This window comes from the organism of the source record quoted next, unplaced genomic scaffold (assembly GCF_019419815.1).
Source record: "Pyrus x bretschneideri cultivar Hongxiangsu unplaced genomic scaffold, Pyrus_bretschneideri_v1 Contig24, whole genome shotgun sequence".
Taxonomy (NCBI): Eukaryota; Viridiplantae; Streptophyta; class Magnoliopsida; order Rosales; family Rosaceae; genus Pyrus; species Pyrus x bretschneideri.
In genome coordinates this window covers 5,845,024-5,869,387 of record NW_025999546.1, presented here as the reverse complement: position 1 = coordinate 5,869,387, position 24,364 = coordinate 5,845,024, and the positions used below count along the sequence as shown (strand labels likewise).

The 24,364-nt window shown below is 38.2% G+C and overlaps 5 protein-coding genes across 5 annotated transcripts; 2 read left to right on the top strand and 3 right to left on the bottom strand.

Moving 5' to 3' along the window:
• The first annotated feature begins 3,048 nt into the window (after positions 1–3,048).
• Positions 3,049–5,182, top strand: LOC103945828 (thioredoxin-like protein Clot). The gene is made up of 2 exons (XM_009356412.2): positions 3,049–3,345; positions 4,796–5,182. The coding sequence occupies exons 1-2, from the start codon at positions 3,201–3,203 to the stop codon at positions 5,047–5,049; spliced, it is 399 nt and encodes a 132-aa protein (XP_009354687.1). The 5' UTR covers positions 3,049–3,200; the 3' UTR covers positions 5,050–5,182.
• Positions 5,183–5,553: 371 nt separating this feature from the next.
• On the bottom strand, positions 5,554–11,612 carry LOC103945830 (sister chromatid cohesion 1 protein 3-like). Its single transcript, XM_048586367.1, is given in 16 exon segments — positions 5,554–5,804; positions 5,933–6,095; positions 6,187–6,296; positions 7,090–7,225; positions 7,350–7,422; positions 7,526–7,565; positions 8,459–9,048; positions 9,172–9,308; positions 9,389–9,479; positions 9,589–9,723; positions 9,726–10,078; positions 10,172–10,221; positions 10,344–10,393; positions 10,495–10,541; positions 10,627–10,888; positions 11,234–11,612. Coding segments are annotated over 14 exon segments (2,181 nt in total). The 5' UTR covers positions 11,358–11,612; the 3' UTR covers positions 5,554–5,804; positions 5,933–6,095; positions 6,187–6,203.
• Positions 11,613–12,343: 731 nt separating this feature from the next.
• LOC103945832 (30S ribosomal protein 2, chloroplastic) lies at positions 12,344–15,453 on the bottom strand. The gene is made up of 4 exons (XM_009356414.3): positions 15,044–15,453; positions 13,725–13,826; positions 13,259–13,558; positions 12,344–12,598 (listed from the first exon to the last, which is right to left on the bottom strand). The coding sequence occupies exons 1-4, from the start codon at positions 15,356–15,358 to the stop codon at positions 12,560–12,562; spliced, it is 756 nt and encodes a 251-aa protein (XP_009354689.2). The 5' UTR covers positions 15,359–15,453; the 3' UTR covers positions 12,344–12,559.
• Positions 15,454–16,087: 634 nt separating this feature from the next.
• Positions 16,088–18,318, top strand: LOC103945833 (60S ribosomal protein L6-1). The gene is made up of 4 exons (XM_009356415.3): positions 16,088–16,441; positions 17,165–17,271; positions 17,692–17,873; positions 17,985–18,318. Exons 1-4 carry the CDS (start codon positions 16,185–16,187, stop codon positions 18,072–18,074), a joined length of 636 nt encoding a protein of 211 aa, XP_009354690.2. The 5' UTR covers positions 16,088–16,184; the 3' UTR covers positions 18,075–18,318.
• Positions 18,015–21,988, bottom strand: LOC103945834 (FT-interacting protein 1-like). Its single transcript, XM_048586356.1, is given in 2 exon segments — positions 18,015–20,514; positions 20,517–21,988. Coding segments are annotated over 2 exon segments (3,084 nt in total). The 5' UTR covers positions 21,769–21,988; the 3' UTR covers positions 18,015–18,682.
• Positions 21,989–24,364: the final 2,376 nt, after the last annotated feature.

Below are 24,364 nucleotides of genomic sequence, written 5' to 3'. Positions count from 1 at the left end.
AAAAGGGTTGTGCTATCCATACATCTTATTTTACTTTTCACACACATCTTGATAATTTCTGGCTGTTGATATTCTTTAATTCATTCGATCCGACGGTCGAAAATAAAAAAGGTGTGTGAGAAGTAAAATGGGATGTGTGAATATCACATCCCAAAAAAAATATAATGTGGCTAATGTCATGATTACGTTACATTATTTTCCGGGTGAAGCTCGAGCAAGTTCAGTCTAGTCCATTACCTTGGGTTTGTGGGTTTCACATTCTGCCAGGGCTCCCACTGATTCCGTCAATTTACAGTAGTAAAGTAATTTTATAGTAATTTTATAGTTTTTTATTTATTTATTGATAATTCTTGAATCTTATAAACTAATGCTGCATCTTAAAACGATATGCTACCTGAAAATTGTATCATGGGGCATAAAAAAACAAAATAATACACTACCAACTTTAGCTGCATCTTAAAAAGAAATAACGAAATTTGACTAGTGTAGTTCGACAATATATAGTCATAAAGTAAATAATTCACTATAAATAGGATCTTGTTACATGCACGCCGGTTTACACATTCTTGCACTCCTTTCCATAAGCTCTTAAAACAACAAATTCAGTATTAACATCATTGTTTGAACAGTACACAATCCATTTACACATTTTGAATTTTTGTGATAAAAAAAGTGTGCATATTCAAAAACAATTTATCAAAGGGTGATGCTAGAGAGACTATATGCTTATTCAGAAATAATTTATCAAAGAGTGATAATAGAAAGATCATCTACTAAAAAATATTGTGTAAACCACATGGTGTGAAGATTGATAGTTAGATTTCTTCTTTAAATCGTTAAAGAAAGAACACAACCATCAACCTCACATCATGTATCGTCTAAAAACATGGTCTCCATGTCGAAGATATTGCCTGGAATTCAATCTTGAGAAGAAACCTTTTAGGATAATGTCTAAATGTATAGTTATATCTAATACAACAAATGAGCAAAGTAACTCATTAGGACTATCTCAATTAAATGATATACATACAAATAATGAATCCATGGATAATGGACTGATGGAAGAAGTAATCTAAAGAAGTTAGACTACAGAGACCTTCTTTACATAACCATAATGTCCAAAAAGGTTCCTAATCATAGCATTGTGAGATGGACGCTAACAATCCGAATAAACTAGTACGTCCTATGTCTTTTCAATTTGAAGGATGACAACTCTCAAACTGTTTGTGTAGGGACACTAAGACAAGATGTAAATACTCATTAAGGGAATGAGTTCACTGAACACAATCAAACAAAAGTACTTAAATAGAGGTCTACTCACATGTCAAGCAAGTAACTTTACTGGTTGGGATAGTGTAAGTAGTCCTTCCACATCTTGGACGTGTTCTATACATTGTTGGGGTAATTAATTTATTCTTAGAGACATTTGAATATTCAACAAGGAATCTCTAATCCTTAGTATAAGAGGATGAATACTCTACGATATGATTTGGGAATCTTCGGCAGAAGTATCGAGCATAATAAGGGAAGAAGGCATTCCTATACTTCTAAAATGAATCATATGAGTTAGTATCGAGCGTAATAAAGTAACCATACCCTGGCAATGTGGTTGAGAGTATTGAATTAGAGAAGAATTGAATCACATTGTAATTCCAACTGAATTAGTTTTCCGACCAATTCTTCATTAGCTTGGGTAGCCATGACTTATGGCTAGATGTCACTCATGGTTTTTGGGTCCCTCTTGATGGTTAACTAAGTAATCATCAAATTAGTGAGAGAAGTAAGTTTTAATTTAATTAGTGATTGTGTAAGTGTTGATCAATTGGATTGATACCAATCACCTCATTGTCTCACTAATTAGAACTTAAAACGATTGTACACCAATACACTCATGTGGTAAGATAACTATAGGATGATATAATTAATTAATTAGAAAGTCTTAATTAATCAAGGAAGCGATGAAATTTCGCTTTTGGGCCTAAAAGTAGTTCGGGTTCTTTAATTTCGGGTCCATTGGGCCCAAAATCGTTAGGTTTTTAACATAAGAATAAGATGACTTAAAATGATAAAATCTCAGCCCAAACATATCACTTGAGGGCCGGCTAGTGGGAGTGGAGTTGAAGGAGAAAAATCAATTTGACTGACTCACTTCTCTTTCCCTTTAAAAGGGGTGCTAAGGAAAAGTTACCAAGGTTTTGAGTGTGGTAACTTCACAACAAAAGAAAAGAAAAAAACTCTCTCTTTGGTTATTCCTTCATCCATCTTCCCACACTAGTGGGTGTAGATCTCTGGAGGCTATCTCCTTCGGTAGCTTGAAGATAATCGATGGGATCCAAATCATTCAAGGTGGATGAAGCAAGGAGGGAGGCTAGGAGAAAGGACCTTGAAGAATGAGAGGTCTTGGAGGTTGTCTATCATTTGACTCAAGTCTAATCCAAAAGGTATGACATACAAATCTCTCTCTTTGTTATCAATATGACCCTTTGATGCATCAAGTAGTGATTTTTGAAAGGTATTTGCATGACTATAGCTTTGATTTTATGCTTCCGTTGCTTATGTATATAAATTTTGAATTGTACATGCATGCTAGTCATTAGAAATCCCATCTATATATCTAGTTTTCCCTTCACTCCCTAGCATCTCCCTTTATAAAAATTGCAACCCAAAAAGTTAGTGTAGTAAAAAGCAACCAAAAGTTTGAAATTCCCAACTTGAATTTAATTTCCATGGATATATTCTAGTCGAGTGTATTCTAGCATCATTGAATTGTATAAAAATATATGAACAAAATAAGTAAAATATTATAACCGATTATCTATTTGCTACAATTGATTAATTGACAAAACGATCTTAATTTTCAATATATATATATATATATATATTTTTTTTTTTATAAAGATAATCTTAATAGATTAATTTATAATATATGATTCCGATTATAAAACACGAAATCCTGTAAACAAATTATCAAGTAATTTGAAGAGGAACTCCGTAACTTAAAAAACAAGTGTTTTTCTTCGGACTAAACTATTGAGTGATGTATTTGTCCAATATACAGGGTAGGGGAGGTAGCGAGTGGAGTTTGCCACTCTCTCGACCTTGAGCTCTATATTTTCGTATAAAATAAAATTCAGAACACGAGCGTTATCGTCTTCTTCGTTCCCAAACTTTGCCCCTTTGGATTTAGGAAAAGTGGAAAGATGCCTCTCAAGCTATCCGACGCCACCATCTCCACCTTCGACAGTGCGTTTGAGAAATTCAAAGCAGAAGCTCCAAACAACAAAGCCAATTTCATCCTCTTCTTGGCTGACAAGGACCCTTCTACCTCTCTCAGCTGGTGCCCTGGTTTGTATTTCTTTCTTTCATTTACTTCAAAAACTAAGAATTTATTTTTATGTATATTATTCAAGAAAATTTCAGCAATCCATTACATAATTCTTGTGAAATTGTTCGATTCTGTTGCAAATTCTTTATCTTTGTTTTTGTTTTTTGGTATTTTTTTTTCTGATCGAATAATAATGTATTGTTTTTACTGGAGTCTATTTGGTTTAGGAATACTTATCGGAACATTAAATTGAGGAAAGTTTTAAAATTTATTCAAGTTGTGTACTGCCCACCTATTGGGAGTGGGTGCCCCACTTACTCGAGGGCTTAAGGCGTGCTCGATTTAACCTCAATAAGAGGTGATGATGAATCCCCCACCCACTTGACAGTCTTAAACTAATGCTCCATCATACAACTGATCTTTTTAATGACGTGCTTAGTTACAAACTCACGCTTATAGGCTTGGCCGAATTCAGCAAAACTTATTAACAGGCTGAGGAAACTTTATACATAATTTTGCATCACTAAGAAATTACATTTTGAAGAATTCCAATCCTACCAACACGGAAGGATAAGTTTCTTCATGACTAATTCATCTTCTACCTTCAACTTGGACAAGATTTGGAAGTTCACATCCATTTCTTACTTCAACATACATTGAATGTTTCCAATCCTAGGCACCGAGCAAGGCTTGAGTGTAGGATGCATTGTAGCATAGGCTGCTCACTTTGTATGACACTAGAAAATCCAAATTCTACAAAATGCTTCTCTTGATTCAAAATCTTAAAATTCTTGCTAGAAAGTTTTTAAGTTGAAATTTTCCCTTTAGATATATTTTGTCTCACCACGGATTTGGAATGTATATTCGAAAAGAAAGAAGTTGCTATCATTCATTGAGGTCTTCTCTGTCAATTTTGGAGTGGCTTGTTTTGTGAGGATGGGCATCTGAGTGAAAATGGGCGCTCAGTACTTGAAAAGCGAAGGAAAAAAAAAAAATGGTAGAAAGCAAGTTTCTTTCTGTCTCATCATTCTAAATAGTTTGTGTATTGAAGGGGGTTCAATGTGAAAATGGATTCCTGGAGCAAGTGAGGGAAAGATGCTATTATTGAGAGAATGTCGTTTCTTAATAGAAAATTGTATGATGGGACACCTTGACATGAAAATGCTCCTGGTGAGAGTTGCAAATCTTGAATCAGCAGAACCACAAAAATGAATCATGGTCCTGATCCTATTGAAACTCAAGGTGGTGATGCATCTTAAGACATTTCAAATCAGAAACATTGATTTGCTATGTCGTTGAGTAAACACAGTTTTTACCAGGAGCTCCCGTAAAGGAACTAGTTTCATGCTTCTCCTACTATGACTGCATTGAGAACTACTTGGCCGGAGTCCTCCAATTTATGGTTAATTTTTTGTTAACGTAAATGGAATGTGCAATTATACATGATACGATGTCCCTTTTCTATGTCAGATTGTGTGAGAGCTGAACCTGTAATCTACAAAAAGCTAGAAGCTACACCAGATGATGTTGCACTTTTGAGAGCATATGTCGGAGATAGGCCAACATGGAGGAACGCACATCACCCATGGAGAGTAGACTCAAGGTTTAAGCTGACCGGAGTTCCAACACTAATCCGCTGGGAAAATGATGCGATCAAGGGTCGGCTCGAAGACCATGAAGCGCATGTTGAAAACAAAATCAATGCGCTTCTTGCTGGAAATTAAGTTTGTATCATTTGAATATCTAAGATGGTTGAATTTCTTGGATGCCTTATGACTTGTTAGACTAATGGCCGTACTTGCATTCTGCATACTATAATAATAGTAACAAGAAATAATGTCAAGACTTACCGGCAAATTGTTTTTGTTTCCTCTCTGAACTTGTTACTTGCTAGTGACTAGTCTAGCTGAATGTAACTTGAGTTTCAAGTTGTAGTTACCGGCTAGTTACCTTCTAAAAACGTACCTGTAAATTTAACAAACAGTAATTGTGAAGGACTCGATCGTTTTCACTTTGAATCACGTTGAGTGTTTGGAAGAAATAAGTTCATCGTAGGACTTGGGAGGCATCATGCCCACTGCCAATTGGTCGTATATTGCCAGAGTGTCACCATCAAGCAGTCGACAGGCCAACGACCCGTCGCCCATCTCCACCCCGATCACCCATCATATCGGGAAAGTCGATGTTCAGGGTTTGGTTGATAACAAGCGGGCCTGAAGCTAACCGTATGAAACCGATGAAAGCATGAACCATTTGAAAATAAGGATTGTATTAGCAATTTATACATAGTTTACTTAAAGCTCAAGCTATGAGCGGAGTAATTTAATTTACACAACCTCCTCTACTATTTATACACATGCGGATGGACTCTACTAACACTTCTCTGCTTCTCTGTGAGGTCAAAAATTATTAACAACATTGCAACGTTTGTACAAACTCAACACTGCCTTTCCTTCCTTGTTCTTTCACCTGGCAATGCCTGCAACTCAAAGAAAATAAAGAACCGCATGGTTAGTGCAAGCGAGAGCAGACACACACAAGTAAAAACTGAACTGGAAATACAAAAAGAAAGATGACCAATGAGAATATGAACTACTGTCTACTCACACTGTCTTACTCAGCTTCTGAAAAACAGTTCAATCCCGTGTTTCCAAATTTTCTCCAGAGCATTTTTCAATGCTAATTTACCTCAAGACAGTGTAGCCACCTTTGTAGGGAAAACACCGTGATTAGACAAAACTTGCCAATCATGCCGAGTCTTACAGAGTTGCTAAAATTCAGAAAGTCCAAGCACTAAAAACATATCAAAGTGCATATGACACCACAGAGAATATTGCAAAGATAAGTTTGCACTAAATTACCTCATATGCTCTTAAATTTAAGCCTTTGATAGGGTTCGGGTCAATGTCAAACTAATGTCACCATAAGGTACTTCTTGTTTTACATCAACAAGACCGTAAGTCTTCAAAACCTGAAATTGACAATGAACAATCACATTAGTAGTTACATACCAAAAAATGCTCAATTCGTACTTCAACAGGCAGTATAAGTTTTCTTCACCCAAAAAAAGAAGGGCACCATATGTTTTGCTTGTTCAAGTAGTATGAAAGGAAACAAATGGCAAACCAATTTAACAAAGAAATCACTCAAGTCCAATACATTTCACTTGATGTCAAACTTGTGGTGCTAAGAGAGTGATTTTTCTGGCTTATTGTTTGTGGAATGACATTTGCTGGAACAAATATCAGGGTGAAATTAACAAAGAAAAAAAATCTTTTTTAGATCAAAGAAAAACAAATTTTGGATAATTAAACCGTTTTCCAAGAACTAGGTTATCATGAACATCAATTATCCCCAGCTGTGCATTGAAAACTATACAAACATTTTGCTCCCTTGGAAAGAGACTCTAAGAAAAGACTTGGACTACTTGGATCTAACAGAAGTCATGACACAAAACAGTGCACAATGGCGTTCTAGGATTCATATAGCCGACCCCACTTAGTTGTTGTTCCTACTTCATCTAAGATAATACAAATAAGAGCGAAGGAACTTCCTAGCTCCATGCAACTAGCTGATTAGGGTTCCTCTAAAAACAAGAAAACCCGCTCTATGACTACCCAAGAATCCTGTTTTCTTACATTTCTATGATGTATATATAAGATCCATGCTACATCAAATACTTGGCGAACTTCAAAATTTACTATCAATAAAAGCACACGCATCCAAAACAAGGCAGCCAAACAGAAATGGGTCAAAAGAATTACCAGTGTTTCATAGAACATTCGAGCACATAGCTTTCTAGTTTTTCCTTCTAAAATTTTGTCCAAGCTGAGATCTCCAGTGACGTCGTCTGAGGTTGAGGTGATAGAAGATTCCCTCTTTAAAAATTGAGCCACAGCCCTGCAACCAAACGGGGAGAATAGTAAGAAAAATAGAGATAATGAGCCACCAAGTACAGAAATACCATGACTAACTAAACCCTTTGTAAATAAAACAAAGAAAGAAACAATTGAAAGAGAAGTACCTGGTTCTAACAGACAATGAATCAACTCCTTGTGTCCCTTGAGATCCTGGTACTCCTTGTGTCACTTGAGATCCTGGAACAAGCATAGATATGTCATCAAAACAGTGTATACAAAAGTAAATGAATATGAAGAATGTTTACTCAAATCACAGATCAAATAAGATTTCTGAGTTTACCAGCTGGTGTATTGCCATCTGCTTCCAGAAAAAAAAGACCCTACAATGAACAATTCAAGGGTTAGGAGTTAGGATTATTATAAAAACAAGAATATGATTACATACTTGAGACTCCAAATAAAAGGCTATGGGGAGAACAATGGGGACGCCCCCATCCCACGCCAAAATATAAAGTACATATTCTCTTCAAGTAAAAATATGGCCCTTGAAAATGAAGTGCGTGGTAATTAAAATAAATACTAGTCTTGCCCTTATTTGTACTGCAGTTTTCTGTTGGCCAATATGCATTCATGTTTTGTATTTCAAACTTTTTTATAAGAAACAGAAGCTTTTAATATTTATTAAAGTATTTGTATCTCGTTTTACCTTTGTTTCTAGCCTGGCAACATGTACCATGCTTTTACATCAATTTGTTTTACCTTAGCTTGACAATTAATTAAGAAATGTGGCTTACACATTGATCTTTTTGTAGCAAAAATCACATAAAGCTTATGCAAACCTAATCAAAATGCAGAAACTTTCAGGATGTTTGGTTGATGATTTTCGCATGCATTTCAATATTCCGAGAAAATAACTAATATTTGAGAGATGCTAAATTGCTAATTGACCTTTTTATTTTCTGTTTTAATTATATGAGTGGAATACTTGTCTTGTAGATATAATAGATGACTATTTACTCAAGGCCTAAGTGAAAAACTTATAGAGCTCAGTCTAATGAGCTGTGCGCAATAAAGTGAGCTGTTTGTACAGGCCTTAGGTTCTCTATAAAGTTTCCTGAGCCTTAAACCTTAAACCAAATGCCTCTTGCAAACATAAAGAACTTAAGGCTTCCAACAAATGGGCACTGAACAGTAAAATAAAAAGCAAAAATGATATCAAAGCCAAATACAATTTACACAGAACACATACAAGACCAAATACTAAATAACTTACTGCTTCTGCAGAATCATTTAACTCAGGATTATTTGATAGACCTAGCCACTCCTCGAACATTGTCTTCGGTGTTTCATTTACAGACTCGTGAAATCTAGTCGATGCTGTCTGATCCGGTGTCAGCAGTATTTGAGTTCCCGTGCTTGTTTCCAATGGAGGAACTGAAGCTGACATTAGGTTTGGAGACGGAGCAGGAATAAAGTCACTTTGAGTGGCAGGAGATTGTGCACCCTCATACTCTGGTAAGTTGTTTCCACCATCATGTTCTTCAACATGCTGAAAACGTTCAATTTGCGGCGGAGATTGTGCACCCTCATACTCTGGTAAGTTATTTCCACCATCATGTTCTTCAACATGATGAAAACGTTCAATTGTTGGGGGAGATGGTGCGCCATAAAACTCTGTGGAAGCTTCAGTGACAGGAAAAGATGGTGGAACACCGCGCTCTGGGGAGAATTCAGTTGTAGGAGGAGGTGTTGTTGGAGGAGGAGATGTTGTAGATCCAGAGACTGGAAGAACTCCCTCAAACAAATGGGACTGTTTGGATATGTAGTCTCTGTCGAAAATGTTATGCAAAGACGAACACAATCCTACAGGCAGACACCAAGATCCTCATAAATGAACTCATTTAAATGGAAAACATGCAGTGAGAGAAAATACATAAGGGAAAACAAGCAGTGAGAAAAAATACATAAGGGAAAAGATCCCCTCACCAGTTAATGAAGGCTGGAAGAACACTTGTTCCCTTCTTAAACTGTTATTCAACTTCCAAACAGCCAAAGTAGAGCAAGGAATATTCCTCCTTTTACGATTTAAATCACTAACATCTTGAAGTGTCTTATTCATAAACCTACAAAATGCACAACCTTACCTCAGTAATCAATATCAGAAAAAAAAATGACCCTACAGTAATTATATGTGCCACCATACTCATTGGATAACACAAGGGTCTCATCAAAATACTGCTTTCTCTTCCTTGCTCTTGCTCTTGGCTGCTCAAGATGTGGTGTTGATTGCATTTCTGCAACAGGAGAGAGAAACATTCAAGGGAAAAACAAGGTTGGGTCTTATTAATGCGTACATATTAACATACATGTTAAGAACGTTATAGACAATGAAACTCTACTCACGAAAGTAAACATCTTTGTCATTCATGTCAGGCAAAGAAGCAACAGATCGTGGTCCTGAACTTGGCAGAGGCGATGGAGATGGTCCACCAGAAGGTGTATTTTCCTCTGTAATTAGAGAAAGTGTATCTTTCTCATCATTTCTGGGTTAATGGATTTTTCTTGTTCAGTAATATCATTCCTGTTATTAAGAGAAACTGTAGGAACAATTTCCGGAGGAACAGCATCTCGCATAATTTCCATTGGTTGAACATGTTGAGGGGAACTGTCATCTAGAAGAGGAGCATCATCTTGCATAACTTCTGTTGGTTGAACATACTGAGGGGAACTGTCTTCGGGAAGAACATCTTGCATAACTCCCGTTTCTCTATAGTTACTTGGAACAGAATCTTGGAAGACAAAATCATTTGGAACATCTACTTCTCGAGCTTCTTTATTTGGAGGGGTGAAGCAATCACTTGGAACACCGTCGCCTGGAGTTGTAGAGTGGATGCTGTAACCATGGGAACATAACCAATAAATTTACGGCTTTGTCAAACAAATATTTGAACCATACATAAAAATTCAAATGCACTAGGAATCATACTCCTCATCCATGGGGGCAACATCTGAACCAAAAACTTCGTTCTGGATATCCTAAAATATAACACATGTTTCATTCAGTAACAATACAATTCCAGTACCTTACCATTCAAACATAAATGCAAAGAAGAGCAGAAACAATGAACTCTATATTTGGAAAAGAAAAGATGTCCAACCTCGTCAAAAATTATAGTGACATAACGGTCTGTTGCAATAGGAATTTGATCTGTGACACAATGTTCAAATATTTTAAGACTTTCATAGAATGAACATAATAAAGACAAATGATGAAGATGAGAATCCCAAACAGCAATTCACTTCTACAACCTCGTAGTGTAATGTCTTCCTGACTTGCCTGATGATTATCATAAGCCCTAAGTAAACAAGGTCATTTGGATCATACGTTCCTTTAGAAGCAGAACATGAAGATCAATGAAAAGGGGTTAACGAGAATATTACCCCTCACTGGACATGCCTCCATCCAAATCCAAAGCATCAAGATCAAATGTTTCAGGCAAAGTGATGGACTGAACCGGAGCTTGCCTTGCATTCTCAGGCAAATCCAAGTCTATGGAAGCAAAGGTCTTTCTTAGGGTAGTCAAAACAACATTACAGTCCTGGTAAAGATAGTCGACCTGCTTCGAGTATATCCTAACAACACCAAATAGAAGGTGTCCTGACATTCTCAGTGCAATAGGAACGTCCGGAAACATGATACGATCTGATAAACACATACAAACATTGCAAAGCCAATTGCTTTTTTCACATTCAAGTTTTTATGAGAAATTGTACATAAATATATCCTCAAATTCAAACATATGACCAAATAAAATTGTGCAACTCAGCCGACAATAAACACAAAGCATTAACCCTAAACAACTTTTATCAAAATTAAATAAAAAGAACAAAACTTTGTCGAAAGAAGGCAATGATTTCACAACAAAGTTTCGAAATTTAACATAAATTTGATGGGAAAGCAGCATTGGATTTATAGTTTGAGACACCCAGAATAAGAGAAATCCCAAATTTAACGCAATCAAACGAAATGGAAGGGGATTGTACGGACCAACAGTGGAGGGGATGTCGGTGGAGGTGTAGTGGGACTTCTTCAGCCGGCTCTGGAGGTGGGCGGCGCACCAGACGGTTCCCAATGGTCCCTTCCGAGCCAAGAACGTCTGCGAATAAAACATCCTTCCGCCTTCGTCCTCTGAGTTGTTCTTCTACACTACTTCAATGCCGAAACTGATAATATATATACGTATACATACAGTGATTTGATTCTGTTTGTATGTGTATACATATCAATTCTTGGAGAGAGGGAGAGAGAGCGGAACAGACGGGGGGGTTTAGGGTCATTGGGAGATTGAAGGCGAAGATGGGGCGCGGGAAACGAAAGGTGGCGCCTATTTAGAGAGGTAATAGCCCTTGAGGTTTACAAGAATTACGACTCTTGCCATCACTTAAAAGTCATTGAGGTTTAGAATTACGACTCTTGCCATTCACTTAAATGTCACTGAGGTTTAGAGTTACGACTCTTGCCATTCACTTGATGCTGTTAATTTGGGAGCGGGGTGGGCGCGACAACCCCTTTTCACCTTCTGTACATCCTTCTCAATTTGAACCCTTAATTTGTTCAATTTAAATATTTTAAAAAATACATAAACCATTTCATTTTTATTAAATTCTAATAAGAAATCAAAACCAAATCAAAGAAAAAAAAAAACATAAAGCTATTAACACACCTCAGCTATGCCATAAATCTAAAATTTAAATTTGACATCCTCCAAGGTCATTCCATGCCTTTGAGTATAGTTCGGCTTCTTGTTTTGTTGGAACTTATTAGTCACCCGATTGTAAAAATGTTAAAAAAAAATCTAGATCAGTCTTTTCGTATTTTACACGATATAGTTGATGCATAAACGGATGTGCTAACAACCATTCCACATTAACTGTCACAAATTCTTGATACATTCAATTTTACAAAGCATTCCATGTGCTACTAAGCAACATGGGTCAAAAGAAAAGCCATTCATTCGATTTTAATAATCACTGTTAAACTAGTTAAATCCAACCAAATCCAAAACGACGCTTGAACAAGATTACTTTAACTCAACGGATGCTCATATGTAGTTCAAGTTCGAGACAGTTTCAACCAAGCTACGCTGGAAGAAAATCGGACGCACTAATTATGCCATATCATACATTTTGATAACTTTCAATCCAGTCAGCTTATACCAGGAATGATAGAATACCTCAAAGTCATGACAATGTCATTAACATCAAAACCAAACGAAACTACAAAAATGACTTCGATTTTTGTTTCCCACATAAGTGGCCTATCCTAATTTCTGATACAATAGATACATGTGCAAACCCTCATCTGCCAGCTCTACTATGCCTTGTTTACACGAATTCTTTGCCCTTCGAACAACTGCAATGAACAATAAGTAATACAATAAATGATCTAATGTGATGAAAAAGGGGTAGCAACTGATCCGATTTGCTATGAAAATCAAACAGTTTCAATTATTTGCAATAAAAACAACGTACTTTTATCGACAACGTACTTTATTATTGTTAGTAGTACTAACACATGACAATCAGCAGGATTAGAAACACAAAAGAAGCATACAGCTTGGAGGATGAGATGGGATGTTCTGATTAGTGATAGATAATACAAGATTTGCAGAAAATTACGATGACAAAAAAGGCAACTAGGGACAAAATACCACGCAGATTAAATAAAAAAATTGGCCAGTAAATCTAGCTCATGATTGGAGATTAAAAAGTTCACTGAACAATGGAATTAAGTCAGATTGATGGAGGTGATTCTAGATGCATAAGTATTAGGTATATGTAGTACAGCCATGATTTGCAATAACATTTTCGATAATGATTTATGTTGCCTGTCATATGTTATATTATCAAAAAGTGTACGAAAACTGCCCTAAGAACGTATAAGAATATGAACCATTGGCTAAAGTGTATCACCGATTCAACAGAACATCCATAAATATGTGTAAGTGAATATATGTATGCATGCTATAATTAGATTCCACTCTAAAACATGGTACAACAGCTAGAAACTTACAGTATTGTTGAAAGATGAGATTGCAGCTTCTACATCCTCCTCCGAGGAGAAAGAAACAAACCCAAATCCACTAGATTTTGAGGTCCCTGGAACTCGGGAAACCTTTGCACTAAGAACTTTTCCCTTGTCAGAGAAAAGGGTTTTGAGTGTATCTGTAGTTACTTCCTTTGCAAGATTTCCAACATAAACTTTGTGGGGGCTGTCAATGAATTGAGACTCTTCTGCCTGAACAAGTGATGAGTCCGCTTGTAGCAGGGGTTTTTCAGTTATGTTTACTTTGACTTCACGTCCTCCAATCTCCTGTATAACAAGAAGATGGAGTTAATTGATTTCCAACAATTAATAAAATCTTCCAGAAACTGAAAAAAGTGCCAATAGAGTGCAGAGGAAGAAAACATTTCAGTAGATGATTTTTTTTTAACAGTGTTTTTATCAATATAAACTTCTGAACCTTGGTAACACTTACAGTTCCATTCAGTTTCTCAACCACAGCATTTGCATCTTCAACAGTCTTCATCGTAGCAAATGCAAACCGGCGACTTCTTCCAGAGTACTTATCATACATCACCTACGCCCAAAAGGAAGGAATGATAGTCATCTCTTTTCTTTCTTATAGTAAAGTGAACGCAAACAAAAAAGCATTTTGTATATTGAAGGAAATAAATCCCCACACATATCTCCATGCTCTTGCTAAGCCATACATATCTCCCAACTTGGATTTTGCAAAAGTAAACCTTTCGCATTAAAACCTTGCATTTATAAGCAGTAAACATGCTTCATCCAATATTTTCTGCTAAAAGATTGTTCTGTTACTTGCAAATCCTCACTTACCTCAAGTATACTATTAAACCATACCGGAGCATGAAAAATACTAAACTGGTTGACTATTGCTGACAAAGATGATAATAATCATAATACCACGTCAGGAAAACACCTCGAGCAACATTAACATGGTGTTTGGCATGCTGCTTAACAAAATAAACAAGAAACCCAATACAGAAAAGGCTTATAAGATATTGTTACAAAGGATTTCTTTGTTGTCTTGCATTGATCTGAGTACATGTAAAATATTTGTTATTAGGAGGAATGGTCATGAACAGATGATTCAAGCAGACATTCGAGGTGAAATTAACAAAGGGTAATTTGTTTGAGGTCAAAATGTTCAATATTAGGATTGGATCATTCAACATTTTGTGCTTTTAAGGAGAGGTCGAGGAGAGAAATTTTAGCTAGTGGTATTGACCTAAATTGGTTTCATAATATTCACATAAATTGAAGAAAACTTGGTTTTACAACATTCACTTAAATTTCTCTTGGTGACAGCGAGCCTTGGCGGAATAGAAAGGTTGCTCCTTTGTGACCGAAAAGTCACAGGTTCAAGTCGTGGAAGGAACCTCTTTGCAAAGTAAGGGTAAAGCTGCATACAGTAGACGTTCCCCGACCATCGAAAAGTGGGGGAGCCTTGTTGGCTAAAGGTCACCTAAATTTCTCTTGGTTTTATAATATTCACCTAAGTTGAAGAAAAGAATTGTTTGATTGTTTGACCATTGACCTATGCTGAAATATGAAATGAGGCAAAACCAAATTTCATAAAATATAACTGAAGATTTGTGAGAAGCAAAATCAGATTCATAAACTGAAATTCCCTTTGCACCAATTAAATTATCCTAACCAACTACCAATCACTCTTGAGCTCTCAAATCTTCAACGGCCCAACAATTAAAGCAGCACAATGTATGAAAAAACAAGAGGGAGGCAAAAGAAATATGTAAATTTTCCAAATACCTCAGCCTTCTCGACAGCACCATGTTCCTCAACAATTTTGGTAAGCTCAGCATTATCCACAGTCCTGGGAATGTTACCAATGTAGACTCTCCTGGCCGCCTTCGAAGCTGGGTCTGCCGCGACTTCCTCGGCAACAGCGAAGAGCCTCTGTGAGTGTCTGGGGGTAAGAGTCAGATAGGAGGAAGTGAGTTTCTGATAGCCCTGAAATTGGGTCGGTTTGAGGATTTGGAAGGGCAGTTTTGGTGAGGTTTTGATGGGTTTTGTGGGTTGGTGAAGTAGATTGGGTGGTGAGAATATGGATGAGATTGTAGCCATTTTTGGTTCAGAAATGTGGGTTAATGGGGTTTTAGGGAGGAGAGTGGGAGTGAAAGGGTGGGAAAGGAGCTGGGGAGGAAGGCTTCAATTTCTTTCATTATCTCATTATCTAGCTGAGATTTTGGTCTGGGTGTCTCTCACCCGCGGGTGAGATGGGTGAGATAACATATTATTGGACCTCTTTCTCATTTTTCATTTTGAACAATTTTTTTCTTTTTCTTATCATAGACAAATATGAATTTGAGAGTAAAACATAACTTTAGGTAAAAAATAAGACTTAAAGATCCTGTGCAGCCCTAAACGCTGCTATGGCCTTCTTGCCGTGAAAGTGAGGAGAGCTTAGAAGCATCATAACCTCGAATCAGGATTGAGAGTTTTTCTTCATCATCAATACCTTCTATACCTACGAAAAAAAATTAAGTTTAATAAACGGTGAATTTCACAACGCTCTCAAATGAGAATCAATAGATATATAATATAACAACTCGGCTAGGGAAAGTATTAAAACGACAGAAAAATTAAACTTTAAATATGAAAGTAATATGAAAAAAATAGTAAAGTGGAATTTTGTCGATGACAATAAAGTGGAAATTACCCTAATAAAATTAGGAAAGTAGATTGACCAAAATGGTCATTTGACAAACATTGCAGTTTAAAGTGGATAGTAGCGAGTGGCCATTTGAAAGGTTAGGTCAAGGGTTTTAAGGGTTCGGCCCATATATATACCCCTACTTTCTTCCCCAGTGTGTTTTGTGGCCGCGCCTTTCGTAGACGGCGAGCAACTGATACAAGAGAGAGAGCGTATCTTCACCACCGAGTGTTAGCGATGGCGCCTAAGCAGAGGACTCCAAAGGTTACCAGAAACCCAGATCTCATCAGAGGGATTGGGAAATACTCGAGGTCCAAGATGTACCACAAGCGAGGCCTTTGGGCTATCAAGGCCAAGAACGGCGGCGCTTTTCCCTGCCATGACAAGAAGCCCGCCGCCGATGCCCCCGCTGTCAAGCCTCCCAAGTTTTACCCCGCCGACGACGTGAAGAAGCCTCTTGTCAACAAGCGCAAGCCCAAGCCCACAAAGCTCAGGTCTATCCCTGTTTCTCAATCTCTGTATCTATAGATACTGTGTATGTGTGTATTCTTTTTGGCTGTTGATTGATGAGAAAATATGTCGAATTGTTGTCTTCATGCGTGTGGATTCTGAGAAAATGTGTGCTCCTGTGTGATTATTGTGTGAATTCTGCGACTTTTTAACGTAGGTTTTTGAATGACTACCTTCTTATCGTATATGTAGTTTTAGGCTGTAGAATTTTATTTTTTTGCCCCAAAAATACCGTAAAATTCTCAAAATTGAGAAATAGGTGGGATTTTGTATGCACAGTTGGGCCATTTGGGTGGGTACACATGGGTATTATTGCTCTGCATTTAGATTGGCACCTGAACTGTGGAAAGTGTTGAGGTGTGATGTGCGAATGTGCGTGCATTCGTTTTAACGTCTTTTTAGTCAGTTTCCATTTATGATTTTCAACACCCATTTCAATCATGAGGATAAAAATTTTGGGAGCTTCGAAAGAGAAGATATATAGAGTAGAATTACAACATGGAGAGTTGTATCACATCTTCTTTTCGGGACCTAACACACAAAAATTGCGAGATGGAAATGTTTTTCTTTTTCTTTTTTAGTGTGTAATTTAAATTGGAGTCGGTTTGTATAGGGCTCAGATAAGTTTTCTGTTGTAGTAACCTTTCTGTGCTTCTTCTCTCGATCTTTAATAATATTTAGGTTTAATCTTTCTTTATATTGTGTAGGGCCAGCATTACACCTGGTACTGTGTTGATTCTTCTTGCCGGGAGGTTCAAGGGGAAGAGGGTTGTGTTTCTGAAGCAGCTTTCTTCTGGCTTGCTTTTGGTCACTGGTAAGTTCTCTTGTTCTTCGTAAATGTCATCTGTTTCAGTTCGTTATTATCAATTTGGTTTGGTTGATTTATTAGTTCTTAATCCTTTGTCAATTGCGCCGCTGTTTGATTTCATTTTTTGAGATGGTAACTTGGTTTAATCCATATTAGTACAAAATACAAATATATTATTATAAGGGAAAAATGCTCATGAACATTTAGTTGTTGTAATTTGATGAAGCAGTGGCAAATGCACATGGAAACAGGTCATTGTTTACATTGTGTGGTTAAAGTGATTAATTTTTGTTAGTGTGTTTGAACGTAAGTTCAGGAGACCACTTGGCTTTGCATGTTGGTGATTGAGACTGGTAGTTTCTATTCCTTCTGTGCCTTGTATCACTGTATTGGAGTGTTTCTTACTGTTCTTTCTTGTCATTTCAGGACCATTCAAGATTAACGGAGTTCCTCTAAGACGTGTGAACCAATCTTACGTTATTGGAACTTCAACTAAGATTGACATCTCTGGGGTTAATGTTGATAAGTTTGATGACAAGTATTTTGCAAAGGAAGTCCAGGCGAAAAAGAAGAAGGGAGAAGGCGAATTCTTTGAAGCAGAGAAGGAGGTTGGTTTTCTATCCTTTATTGTATTGAGTGTATACTGTAGATGGTCATTCATTCGGCTGTCTTTTTTTGTTGTTGTCTTCTAACCTTTGATTTCTTTCTTCAAATTGTAGGATAAAAATGTACTGCCCCAGGAGAAAAAAGAAGACCAGAAGGCTGTTGATACACCCTTAATTAACTCCATAGAGAAATTTCAGATTTGAAGACTTATTTGGCCGCGAGGTTTTCTCTCAAGCAAGGCATGAAGCCTCATGAGCTTGTTTTCTAGAGACGAAGCCGAAAAGTATTAGATTTTGCTTTCCTATGCTACAAACATTCCATTTTTGTTTGAACTCGATCCTAGCAGTTGTACTCTTTGAAGTTTTATTTGTAATCGACATCTGATCAGATGTTTCATGCGTTGTGCGAAGTTTCTTTTTCCTTTAAATTGAATGAGGCTTGAACCTACGATCTCTACCCTCACATCCATCTCATGCGGCATGAGCTAACTGTGGGCTCATGGCGCATTGTGAAAGTTGGAATTGGATCCTCCCCGAGGCAACCGTGAAAGTTTATGCAATGTTTTCTTTTCCACTCCATGAGCGCCAAGGGCTAAGTAAATACGAGCATGCAAGGAGAAAAGCAGTATTCGAACATCAATCTGTAAAAACACTTACGTATATTTGTTTAGTTATATAGCGGACAGTATAGTAGGGCAGTAGCTAACACAGAAAACAGCAGCACCAGCATAAAACTGGGCATTTATTCAAGCTCAAGGTTTAATGAAAGTAAGCTAGTTTCAGTTTACATTAGGACTTGTCACAAAGTAGTTTCAGAGTAAGCTGTCGGTCCGAGCGGGAAGTCTCTTGAAGAAATTGCTGGGTGCGGAAGGCAGCTTGCTCCGGAATCTGGGGTGCCTCAAGTAATACAACCCTGTAACCAAAGAAACCACCCTGAACGGAGTCACGTAAAGCACCACAGCTGCACAAAGACAGAACAGTACGAAAATGCTGGTTGCTCTTGGGTCTCTCCAGCTGAGTAGCGACTGAAATCTCTCCCCTTGCGTTGCTATGTCACCGACAACTGTCTGTATCCTTCCTGCTACGCTTCTGATCCGGTCGTACCTCATTCGAACTATATCGTGGGGTCTAGAGCTTGGAAATGTGTCAAACTCTTCATCAAGCTCGTCTGGGTGAACTGTCTCTGCCCATGAAAGCTTGGTATCCATATGAGGAGGATCTCTAGGCCTGAACCTGTAGTTCCACATTCCGATGAGGAACATGTAGACAAAAAGAGTTGGAAGTATCAACTCTGGATACCAGATCAGTATCAGAAAGAGAATGTGAACAAGAACAGTGGTCACGGAGTTCTTCCAGTTGCATACATCAGCAAACCACCGGTTCATGGAAAATATACCAGAAAGCAATGACATAATTCGAAAGAAGTTGGCCTTGCTTCTCCTCATGCTCCACATGTGGGAATCAACATCTAGCATGTACTCCACCACTTCTTTTCTCAGAGGCGGTTCAGCTCTGCCAAGTCTCACTGCTACGATGTTCATTGCTTGGTATCGTAGATTATCGACTTGGTTCACTGTGAAAGGATGTAAGTAATGCATTTTTGGCAGCAAGGGTTGCCCGTAAACATATATCATGTTAGCTATGGAGAGGGTGGTAAATCGAACAGCTAGTTGAAGCTCGCCCATTTTCTTTACTCCATTAGGCTGCAGAACTAGGAGAGGATACGAATGCGTATACATCCGATGAGCTTCAAGTGTTGATAGTCGAATACGCACCTTCCCAATTCGTGAATCTCTTGCTCCGTTACCTGCAGTTGATGTTTGCTTCTCACCTCCACCTAGGTGGCAGTTGTCAAAAACTCCCAATGTGATCACTGTGCAGGGATCATACACTTCCCATGTGTATTGCTCATTCCATTTAGGACTCAATGTGTCAAGAATTGTTCTGGTGCGAACCCATTTCTGGCCGTACTTTGCCACACAATAAGGATCTGTGCTCCCTCGGCTGTTCTTCATCTTCATTGGAAGAAGGCCTTGTGCACTAAGAATACCAACTTCCAAAATCCCAACAGGCTGCTTCCATAGCTGCCTCGCCGTTGGCCTCTGATCGCTTATGTACATTGTTGACTCATCTAGCACGTGATATCCGCCTTCAAGACAAACTCTCAGGTGTATCCTGCTCGAAAACTTGAGCTCATTCCTCCTGTCAGGCTCCAACACACCAAATCCATACTTCTCGAGATTGAACCAGCGCGAATGAACTGGCCTGTGGTCAAGCCGCTTCTCAAACACGTCAATTGGCATGCTTATCTTCCCCAACACCTCGTCTTTCGAAGGGTGGACTCTATCTTCAACTGTAACAACCAGCTGCTCCTCAAAAGGCTCAGCTGCAACAAAGACTAAATCTTCATTCCACAGTGGATTTGCAGTCCGACTTGGGCATATCTTGGTTCTGAGCACTTGGTTTCCAACCTGAGCTTTGACAAAGACTTCTGGGAGGCGGCTTCTGTCATTAGGCAGCACATCCTGAGCTTCAATCACATTCACCCTCACGTACCAAAGTTTTGGTGATACATATACCTTGGATCGAATATTAAACACACCCTCACCATAGACACCTACAGCATCCGAATGCCATGCATCCGAAAGGCTTCATCAGCCTGTGTTCCCATCCAGACTGCAAGCATGATCTCACCTCTAACCATCCCTTCCCCGCGGCGGTGCTCCAGCCTGTACCACTGAGGAGCAAGCGGGCTGTCAGGTGGAACTCTGGTCGGAACCTCATTCAAGTCAAAAACCACCCTTCCAAGATAATCATCTCTTCCAATCATCTCTTTATCTTTGACAAAAACTTCCACCACCGACGACTGGATTCGGTCTTTTGAGAAAGCAAACACCTGGTTCCACTCTGGGTTCATTTTCCTCTCGAAATGCTTTGTTCTTCCCTTGTAGTTCCCCAGCTTTACTTCCACGTAAGGATCACAGCTTCCGGTAATGGAGCTGGGAGGGAGGTCTTTGGCTTTAACAACTCGAACATACAGATAAAACATCTGCTCAACAAGGTCATAAGTGCTTGTAAATCTTTCGCCACCACTCATCCATCCTCTTCCTCCATAGGCTCCACCATTTGGCCACCTTTCGCCAAGCTGCGGGCTGGTGTCCTTCAATTCATAGTCGCCTTGCTGGTTATGAATATGATGAGCTTCTGAGTGAGCTGGCTGCATGGTTAGTGGGAAACCTTGAGGTTGTGTTGCTACCGATATGCCTGGTTGAACTTGATGCTTGTGCATGTGGTGGGATGTTTCAGTTAATCTTACTTCAGCTGGTTTTTGTTTGAACTCTTTTTCTTTCGGAATAGCAGCCAATACTTTCCTATTGGATTTTGTGTTCTCTGTATTTGGAGGAGCAGAGGGACTAGAAGTTGGGTTTTCTGGTGGCTGGGGTTGAGACTTGGAAGGAGAGGCTTCTAGTGGTTGTGGTGGAGAATATGGAGGAGCTTTCGGTTCAGATTCTAGAGAAATATAGACTTTTAGGCCAATCTCTCCCTTGACAGCTGAGAAAAACCACTTGTTTTCAAGAGGGAATCTTTGGTAAGCTTCCTCACTTTTCTGGACAATGTTTGAGCAAGGAATTCTCACTCTTCCAAGGAAGTTTCGGCCAGGAATAGGCAATCTCCTCTCGTTGAACACAGAGACTTCAATGGTTTGATGATGGAAGTTTCTGGTTTGGCCAATATCAAAGAAAAGTTTCTGGTTCCAAATGGGATTGAGATTTTTCGGAATAGTTTTGGTTCGGCTAAGCTTGTTCACAAAATCGACTTCTACAAATGGACTAGCAGATCCTTCGCCGTCTTTGGGCATAAGACCATGAGCATCTACCACTTCTACTACCAGCTTCATCGTCTTTTTGCTTACTTGGCTGCTGTGAGAATCTAGAGGAAGTGACGCCCCACAAGCAATCTGAAACAAACAAAGCGGTGCTTGTGTTTATTTGGTGACATAAAGAATGTTTTGACGAAGAAGCTGCCTCTCAGTTTTGTTAAAAATTTGAAAGAAAGTTAAAAAACGGAGGGAAGCTTCAAACTTTTATAAAGTGGGAAAGTGAACCTCTGTCATTCCAATATTTTCTCAAAATTATGATCTATTTGATTAATTTGATCCCAAATAATCTGTTTCATTTTTTTATACAAGCGATGTTCTACTTTAAACTAATCTAAACTGTATGTGGAGGAGGATTCAAACTCGGGTGCATAGGGGGGAGCATATCCGCTCTAACCAATACGGCTATGTCCACATCTTGCCTTTTTATCTTTTGAGGAAAGGAATCCCCCATGAACATGATGAAGTTCATTAAAGCAAACTTTTGTTTTTATATACAAAACAAATAAGATGTTCTGGAGGCCTCTGTAACAAACTCAAATGGCATATAAGGAATCAAATCCCAGAGATGCTTTTCTTCGTATAGCAACAAGTACATTGCTCAGGGGTATAACCGTCATTTCAGGTACAAATTTGTTTACTTGAATCTGTACTGTGTTTAAAGGGAGACACCATGCTTCATTATTTTATATTTTTCATATCAGAAGAGATAGTTCTAATCTAAGCTACACTGAGAGAAGGTGATACAGTGCAACCATGAGATTAATACGAAGGCTCTAAACACCGAGACAATCGAGCACATGCAAGAGACAATGAGACATGCCTTTCTTGGGTAGGCAGCAACCTGGATGTGTTGTGAATTGTAAAGTAAAGAAAAGTTGGGAAAAGAGAGGGACTTAGCTCATGAAAGGCGTAGTGTCTGATTGGAAGCTGCAGGGAGAGGGAGGGGGCTTGTGACCAAAGATGCTTTTCTTTCTTTCTTTCTTTCTTTGTGCTTTTCTTTCTACTCTTTTCTTACCTTTTAACCTTATTTATTACTCTTTTCTAATACAATGTTGAAATTCTTGGACGCCATGTTCAAGCCAGCTCAATTCCGATCTGATTCTCGTTGAAGTAACGTGTCCGGTGGCAGCATTGCTGCACTTTCAAAATAGTTGCAAAGAAGGATCTACCTGGGATCCCAATATTCCGTTCCGTATATCAAAACAGACTTTAATTGCGACACTAGGAAAATGAGAAAACTAGCATACACAAGATGTGAATAATAATGTCTTTTTATTCAGCGCGAAGGAATATGCAACCGCTAGCTTGGCACTGGAAAACATGATGAAACTCAAAATGCACCAGTTGTAAAACAAGTCTAATGTTTTCATTCTGCTCCAGAAACCAAACTTGGAATACTCATTTCGAAACCTATGATTCATTTTTCTTCGAGTCCAGCCGGTATCCTTAGCCATTTGCCTTTGGCATTTTGCTTCTTCTTTCTTCTTAATTTCCTCAAATTTTCTGTAATATTTTGAGATAATAATCAGTAGGCTCACCCGAAATCGCTAAATCAGCTACCCCAAACCCTCCGTGACACGAGGCTGCTGCTTTTGTGATGCCATTGGTGCCCCTTTTGTTATTGCAATGCTGTGACTTCTTCTCTCAGTGGGACAAGTGACAACTTTCTTGGCTTGGCTCGCAAGTCTCTTCTCTTTTCAACACTTCTATAATATGAGAACTCTATGCTATATTATTCTTATGGGCTATTAGCACGGAACTTAAATTGAGGAGGAATTAGAACCAGATTCTCGTGGAAGTTGTTTACTAAATTGTCTTGAATCAGAGTCATTTTTTAATATTTCTTGTCAAAATTATAAAATATTCTGGTGTATAGCACGCGCCGGATAGTGGAGAGTCCGTTTTATTTTATTTGGTCAAGAAATCTGAAATATTATAGGCTCTAAAATTTAATTAATAATCAATTATAGGCTCTAAAATTTAATTAATAATCAATGTTTGAATTGGTGCTTCCAGGTGTACTGGTGGGTGTTTGGAGGTCGGTATAGGACATTCAGGACTGGGGTTTGGCACAATTCCAGTGTTTTAGTCGGAAATTATACTAATACTAATAACGGTATATCAAACACCAACCCACTTTCCCTTTTTTCGGGTTTCGAGTTTTCGAGTTTGGGAGAAATGGGTTCCCCTTTAGGACTGCTGAATTTTCCTCTGGATTTAGTTTGTTATGTTTCTTTTAATATGTTCAAATGGGATTCGATTCTATTTAATGAGCATTAAGTTTCTCCCGGACTCTTTTTTGTTGCCTTTTCTTTCCCCCTCCCCCTCCCTTTTTTGGCAGTGTGTAAAAAGAGTTGGTTGCTGGGAACTCTCAATACCAGTTGGTTGGCATCCCGATTGATTAATGGAACTGGTATCAGACACACGATTATGCGTTCATTTTGGTTATTTGTGAAAGATATTATTTCTAAATCTCAACTCAATGAATGAGTGAGTCAATTATCATTGATATATATAGGATTACAAAGCAATCGTGTAGAACGATACAAAGACATAATTACAATCAAGTTTACAAAAGAACTAGAAAACCCTAACCCTAAAGAACTAGGAAACC

Coding starts and splice junctions, on each gene's coding strand:
- LOC103945833 (XM_009356415.3), top strand. CDS start 16,185: ATGGCGCCTAAGCAGAGGACTCCAAAGGTTACCAGAAACCCAGATCTC. Junction 17,272..17,691: donor TGGCTTGCTTTTGGTCACTG/GTAAGTTCTCTT, acceptor TTGTCATTTCAG/GACCATTCAAGATTAACGGA. Junction 17,874..17,984: donor TCTTTGAAGCAGAGAAGGAG/GTTGGTTTTCTA, acceptor TTCAAATTGTAG/GATAAAAATGTACTGCCCCA.
- LOC103945832 (XM_009356414.3), bottom strand. CDS start 15,358: ATGGCTACAATCTCATCCATATTCTCACCACCCAATCTACTTCACCAA. Junction 13,559..13,724: donor TTGAGAAACTGAATGGAACT/GTAAGTGTTACC, acceptor CTTGTTATACAG/GAGATTGGAGGACGTGAAGT. Junction 12,599..13,258: donor TCTCATCTTTCAACAATACT/GTAAGTTTCTAG, acceptor TGTTCATTGCAG/TTGTTCGAAGGGCAAAGAAT.
- LOC103945828 (XM_009356412.2), top strand. CDS start 3,201: ATGCCTCTCAAGCTATCCGACGCCACCATCTCCACCTTCGACAGTGCG. Junction 3,346..4,795: donor CTCTCTCAGCTGGTGCCCTG/GTTTGTATTTCT, acceptor TTTCTATGTCAG/ATTGTGTGAGAGCTGAACCT.